Source organism: Buceros rhinoceros, unplaced genomic scaffold, assembly GCF_000710305.1.
Source record: "Buceros rhinoceros silvestris isolate BGI_N320 unplaced genomic scaffold, ASM71030v1 scaffold32927, whole genome shotgun sequence".
Lineage (NCBI taxonomy): Eukaryota > Metazoa > Chordata > Aves > Bucerotiformes > Bucerotidae > Buceros > Buceros rhinoceros.
This window is the reverse complement of record NW_010423545.1, coordinates 36,417-43,160: the sequence shown is the minus strand read 5'-3', so window position 1 is coordinate 43,160 and position 6,744 is coordinate 36,417. Positions and strand designations below refer to the sequence as shown.

At 51.9% G+C, this 6,744-nt stretch overlaps 1 protein-coding gene across 1 annotated transcript in view; it reads left to right on the top strand.

Moving 5' to 3' along the window:
* The window catches only part of UBP1 (upstream binding protein 1 (LBP-1a)), a gene marked incomplete at its 5' end in the record, with an annotated part of 11,367 nt that extends 5,138 nt beyond the window's left edge, over positions 1 to 6,229 (top strand). The window contains 8 exons of the mRNA XM_010140448.1: positions 3,333 to 3,436; positions 3,677 to 3,731; positions 3,825 to 3,918; positions 4,098 to 4,188; positions 4,590 to 4,699; positions 4,999 to 5,141; positions 5,696 to 5,747; positions 6,192 to 6,229. Coding sequence (XP_010138750.1) covers positions 3,333 to 3,436; positions 3,677 to 3,731; positions 3,825 to 3,918; positions 4,098 to 4,188; positions 4,590 to 4,699; positions 4,999 to 5,141; positions 5,696 to 5,747; positions 6,192 to 6,229 — 687 coding nt within the window. The remainder of the gene's footprint in view (positions 1 to 3,332; positions 3,437 to 3,676; positions 3,732 to 3,824; positions 3,919 to 4,097; positions 4,189 to 4,589; positions 4,700 to 4,998; positions 5,142 to 5,695; positions 5,748 to 6,191) is intronic.
* Positions 6,230 to 6,744: the final 515 nt, after the last annotated feature.

Below are 6,744 nucleotides of genomic sequence, written 5' to 3'. Positions count from 1 at the left end.
GGGGAGATGCAGACAGAAGAAGGCAGGATTTTATTGCTTCCTCTTAGAAAGCACATCTGAAGCATCTTTTGCAGCTGGTCCTTGGAAGGATTTCTGCTTCTTTCCCCTCCCGTGCTCTCTTCTCGGTCTGCTGTTATGCCACTAAGGGTTGTTGCAGTTCTCTTACTCGTGCAGCTGACCCTCCCGCTTTGGAAGAATCTGTAAAACTCTGCCTTGGGATCACGTGAGCCTTTTTGTTGAGACCAGTTTCAATTTTATCCTTCTTGGGTGAAATGTTTTCAGTCTTGTGAACTTGGTGTCATCTACGATTTTAACTCATAACCTGTTCCATCATGATTTTTATTAGAAATCATTAGGAATCACCAAGGCCACCCAAAATCTCATGAAACGCTGTTTTTGCTGGATGCGTAGCAGAACCCTGGTACTCGCTAGGCGCTCACCACCACCATCGCTAGGCGCTCACCACCACCATCGCTAGGCGCTCACCACCACCATCGCTAGGCACTTTTCATCTCGAAAAGGACCAGCCCAGCAGCCTTTTCCTCTCGCCACCAGACTGATCCTTGAGGGCCTCGTCACCTGGGACAGGGGACGATGGGTGTTTCTGCTTCGAGCGGTTCTGCCCGTGCCCATCTTCCCACACGAGGCTGTCGGAAGGTTTGGCTGTTACCAGACTTTCCTCGTGTGCAGATCAAATGTACCGCTGAGACACCGAGTGGGGGAACCGGCACTGCTGCACGTTCTGTGGCTTTATACACAATGGACCTCGTGCTTCCCTTGTCCTGGGACCGCGGCCCCGTGGTGGAGGAAAACAGGGTTGTTTGGAGTTTGTTTTCCCTGGTGAGGTTGAGGCCGTTGGCCGTTGCTTAGCCAGGCACCCAGGAACTGTTTGTTGGTGCCTCCTTAGGGCGATCCAGTCTATGGTTCTCCTCCTTTCCACAGCCAGGTGTTGTCACCTTCTGTTACACAGACGATCTTTTTGCTCCTTGTGTTTTGCATCTCTGTTCACTGGGAATTTCTGTTTCTTTTTTTTTTCCCCTGTATGATTCCTTCCAGCTCAGCCACAGTCTGGTTTGGACATGCTGGTTTCTTACTGCGCTTCCTTCAGGAGACATTGACTCTATCGTCTTTTATTTCCAGTTTAATTCATACGGGGTTCGAACAACACAGAGGGTTTGGTGATGTCTAGAGCGCTCGGCTCTTCTCCTTGCCAAAGAACAGAGGTTTTTTCCTAATTCCTGTCACCCATCTTTTCCCGCTCACTCGTTCTCATACACTTCTCCATGTCTCCTTTTTATTCGTCATTCATTCCCTGGAGCTCAGGGTGGCTGTTTGTGTACAGGGGCTGTTCTGTGAAGGAGGCATTTTATTTCTTCCTCTTTTCCAAATACACAGAAGCTAGAGCTTATCTAAGGAAGAACAGAGAGGAAAAAAACCCCAAACCGACCACCAGATTCCTTCCCCTGCTCTTACTGTGATAGAACAGCGACGTTTGCAGTGTGGTAGTTGGGTCTTTGCGCTTTGCCTGCTGTATCTTGGTTGATTTTTTTTTTTTTACACCATTTTGTATTGTACGTCACAAACTCGAAGATAAAAAGCTGCAGTTTGGTTAAACACCATCAAACAGGACTGATGATGGGGAACGTGGAAGTTAGGAGAACCTCGAAATCAACTGGAACATTAAGATTTGGATGCAAAAGACGGTGCAGAAGTTCAATATTTTTGTGGAAGTGACTGAAACTTAGAATTTAAAACCTTCTAGAGGCTTTGAGTGTCAGAACGTGGAGCTGGAGCACAACTGAACTACTTCAGTGCCAGAAGCAGACAGTGTGTGTCCCGTGTTTGTCCCTCCGTCTCTCTGTACCTTGTCTCCCCGTTCATGCCCCGTACAGAGGAACGTTAAAGACTGACACCGCCACAGCGGTGGTCTCTTGTCCCGAGTCAGACAGCGCTGGGAGGTGAAGGCGCCATGTCCAGAGCGCGGTGGTACCATTGTGGCGGTGTCTCAGTGCGCGAGTGATGGAGGGCAGCTAGTCCTGAGACCTCAGACCCCGGTTCCCTGACAGTCCGCTGGTGTATGTTCGTTGTTCGCTGCGGGTGAAGATAAGGTGCCAGCCTTTTTTTTGGCTTTGAACTGAGTTGGATGCCGCCTTGTTTGGTGCCACTTTCCATCCCCTCGTCACTCTCAGCATCCAGAATCGTCATGCAGGGGGTGAGACGGCACCTCCCTGCCGAGTCTTTTTGGTGTTAATGGATTGAATCCTGTTTCTGAGCCTGGTGGGGTTGTGGAACACGGGGTTAACCAGCCAAGTCGGTCGCGGGGGCAGTCAGTAACGTTTGTGCTGGAAGAGGAGAGCGGGCAGGAAGGTGTGTTCAGAGGAGCTGGAAGGTGCTTGCTTTGGGATGGCGTTTGCTTCTTCAAGTATTTCAAATGTGCTTCGTCCTGGGAGTTGTGTGGTGAAGCTCTCCAGCTGCCGTGGAGGGGCAGAGCCTTTCCTTACAGGGTAATCAGCTGGTGCAGGAGAGGTCGATCAGAAGTCCTCGATGTTTTAACAGGCGTGGTCTCAGCTTACTTCATCTTGGGCAACGTGCTTCTTTTAATCCTGTCTGTCTGTCTGTCTTTGAACATACCAAAATCTGATTGGTTTTTATTCTGCCTTAAAATACTGGGTTTGCAGCGGTAGCGGAAGCACTAAAAGCTCATCTGGAAGGGCTTCATCACGACGGTTTAGAGCAACACCCCAGAATGACTGACTAAACCGGACAGCTGGCTCCTCGCCTATGCGGGATGGCTTAGTCCTGGGTGGAGTCCCGCTGACCTGCAGCACACGAAGCGTCAGTTTAGTCCTGCAGTCAAGTCACAACGTTAAATTCACACCGTTTACTGAAAGTTCTGTCGGTAGTTAAGTACCATCAGGGCAGATGTGTTAAATTTATCCGCGAGGTCAAATCGAGCTTCATAGGCTGTTGCTGACCCCCTGTTGTCCAGCCCCTCCACCCTTTTCGGGTGAAGGGAGTTTTCCAGCAGGTGGCTCGGGGTTGGCAGGTTGGTTGGCTTAAACCGAGTAACCGGTCCAGGTCTTGAGGTGCTTCCACCACAAACACCTTCCTTTCGTTAACAGCAGTCAGCATGAACAGGGATCTCCGTGAGAGGACGGGAGAAAGCAGAACTGTTTGTAGCTGGAGTGTCTGCATGCCCTGGGGGGGAGGGAGCGGAGCTTTACCGGGAATTCCCAGTCGGAATTGGCTGTGGATAACCCCCGGTTCAAACGTGCCTTGGGGTGAAGGACGTCTTGTCAAGAGAAACTGACGTTCCCATTCCTCATCTTCAGTGCTCACCATGGCCCGATACTCCGACGACGTTTGTCAGCAACAGTCCTGCTCCTGCTCCGACCTTCACCTCTGCCCAGCATAACACCTACAGCGTCCCGGACAGGTCGGTGGCTTTTCTGCACCCTCGTTACAGGGAACGTGCTCAAATTGGGCTTGTTTAGGAGGGTTCTCTGAATAAATCCAACTGTCCTGTGGTTCCCCTGGGGAGTGAGAGCTCGTTTTGACCTATATAGTGACACCCGCACCAGTTATTGTTTTGGGAATTTCAAATTATTTTTCAGCAAAGCGTAAATATTTGGCTTAATAACATTCTGGTAATACCTTTTTTTTTTTTAATTTGTAGCAATTCTTCCTCCCCAAATCATCAAGGAGATGGAACCTGTCAAGGGGCTGGAGATGTAAGTGTGAGCTTTCTGCCGTTGTTGGGCTGACCTCGCTATTAACAGGCACCGAGGAGGCATTTTTTTAACGTCCCCTCTTGTTTCTTGCAGCAGCTTCATCCTTCAGCCACCATCCAGGAAACTCAGCAGTGGTTGCTCAAGCACAGGTTCTCCACCTACACAAGGCTTTTTTCAAATTTCTCAGGTATCTATAATTTCCTTTCTTATTTAGAGTCTCTGTGTTCAGAATCTCGGAACACAAAGAATCGTTTATTCCCAGGATCGTTTAAAAAACAAAACCTGGTTTGAATGCAGATAGAATTTATTTTCAGAAGCACCGACGTCCTGAAATGGTCGCCATAAACCCCTCCTGTGTTTCCCCAGGTGCTGATTTATTAAAGCTGACGAGAGAAGATCTGGTACAGATCTGTGGTCCGGCCGACGGCATTCGGCTGTATAATGCACTGAAATCCAGGTAGCGTGTGGGATCGGAGGCCGAGCGGGCTTCGCTGGGTCACGCACCGGAATAATCCTCTGTCCCTAGGGGTGAGGTCAGCCTTGGGACGGGCCTCACCGCCGGTGCGAGCTGTGCGGGGAACTGGCAGCCTTGGCCTTACAAGGAGCCTCCTTGCCTGCCTTCAGGGCAGGCCCCAGCTGGGCTGCAGTCCGGTAGCAGTGCAGTGGGGCACTGCCATCTCCTGGAGACAGACACACAACTCCTCGTTTAGGGGAGCCCAGCAGAACAACCTGGGCTGCTTTGCAGTCGGTGAAAAGGCACGTCAGGAGGGCCCAACACAGCCACGCTTGTGGCAGGTCGGGTTCTGCACCGCCAGGGCACGGAGCCCGTTCTCTGACTGCGCTGCCTTGGGATTGCAGGTCTGTGAGGCCCCGCCTAACGATCTACGTCTGTCAGGAGCCCTTACACAGCATCCAGCTGGAAAGACCAGATGCAGGCAGTGGCGACAGCAGCAACGGTGCAATATACGGTACGGCCCGCGGGGACTCGTAGGAAGTCTGAACCGAGGTAGAGAGGGAAGGAAAGAGGAACAGCCCCGCGGCTGGCTGACTGTGGTGGTGCGCGGAGGAACCGTAGGAGGCTGCTGAGGACAGCCCTGCCCTTCAGCGCTGCAGGGGATGAGCACGGGCAAACAGGGAGCTGCCGGGGGTTCCCCGCGCTCTGAAATAGGGCACCGAGCTGACGGCTCTGTGAGCGCCAGGCTTCTGTCAGGCAGTCGCCTGTTCTCAGTTAGTACCACACTTACGTCAACGACTTTTCCTCCCTCAGTGTATCATGCAATCTACTTGGAAGAAATGGCAGCCGCTGAGGTCACACGCAAGCTCGCTTTGGCGTTCAATATCCCTTTGCATCAGATCAACCAGGTTTACAGACAGGGCCCCACGGGCATCCACATTCTCGTCAGTGACCAGGTAACTGGGACTGTGTTTTCCTGACAGACTGCACTCGTTAACTGAAGAGCAGAGGGGTTTCTGCATTGCTGGTTTCTCTGTTTGATCCTGCAGCCGAAGATTTCCTGGCATTTAGTTTGTCTTTTGCATCAAAATGAGCAGAAGGAGCCTTTAGATGTCCCTCTTCCTCCGTCTGAATAAACTCAGAGGGTGAGGCGAGGAAGGCAGCTGGTCTGTGTGGATCTGAGATGCTGCAGCAGTTACCGAACAGACAGTTATTGTCAACATCCCCAAGGCAGGGAGCGTTCACACACGGCTGAGCTCGGCTTAGTCGAGCAGCCACGGCACATACGTAGAGTTCCAGCAGTGCGAGGCTCCTGGCTGGCTGTCAGGTGAAGAACGAGCAGTATTTTGACAGTAATGTGGTTTAATTTCATTTGGTAGATGCCTGTTGTGAATTTTAAACCTCACACGCAGCTGCTTATATTAGGCTGGGTGTAACGGCTGGTGGAGTTGTTTCTTGCACTGGTCGTACCCAGGAGGGTCTCAAAACTTTGCTCTTTTTCTTTTTGTAGATGGTTCAAAACTTTCAAGACGAGAGTTGTTTCTTATTCACCACAATCAAAGGTACGGTGGGTTTTCCGACAGTCTGGAACGGAGCTCTCAGGGAGCCGTTTGTCTCGGTCACTAGGTGGTACCGCTCACCTCTGAGCCTGAGCGCCACAGCGCAGGGTTTTTCCCGTGATCCCCTGTCCGAGCATCACCCAACAGATGCTGAAAACCTCCCCTGAGGGCGGCTGTTGCTCTTGCAGGACCTTAACTTCTTCCTGTGATAGTGTCCCCTTCAGCTGAGTGGGGGCTGAACGTGGGGCAGGCCGAGTTCAGAAATAACCGCAAACCCGAGGGAGTTCTGGTTAGTTCTTCAGGTGTTTAGCGTGAGGAGCCAGTACGGAGCTGGCGTCCGTTTGGTGTGTCAGCGCGGTAGCGAACCGATTCTGCACAGCAAAAGCCAAATCTAGACTTTGAGGCTTTGGTGCATTTATTTATCAAAGTCTGACACTTCTTTTTCAGCTGAAAATGGTGAAGGCTTCCATATAATTCTGAAGTGACGTCACACGCTCGCTGGACCAACGCAGCATCAAGTCCTGCCTGAAGATTCTGAAGCTCATCCCCAACCTTAGGCTCTAACTTCACTGTATAAGATGTTTCATATTGAAAACACGAAATGACCTTTCTAACGAGCTGTTTGATAGGTGACCTTTCTTCTCGCTGCCATCGCTCCACGTCCTCATGCGAGGTGTGACGCCGTGACAGCGTGCGGACAGGCGCAGGAGACAGCGGGAGCGAAGGCGCGTGCCCTTCCCTGCAATCAATCCGGCACGTTACGGCCAGTAGATGCAGTCCCTGGCGGCGCCGCGCCGTGGCTGCGCCAGGCTCTGGGTCCCGTTGGAGATGAATGTACACTCACCTGGGGCATTGACCTTTCCGGGCCAGTCTCTCCACTCCTCACTTGTGCCGGAGGCTGGTTTTATTTTCTGACGTCAGCAGAGCACACGTGGATCTGTGGCGAGGAGCGGTCCGGCCGGTGGTGATCGGGTTGTCGTGTCTCTGAGTCAAGCTGTGG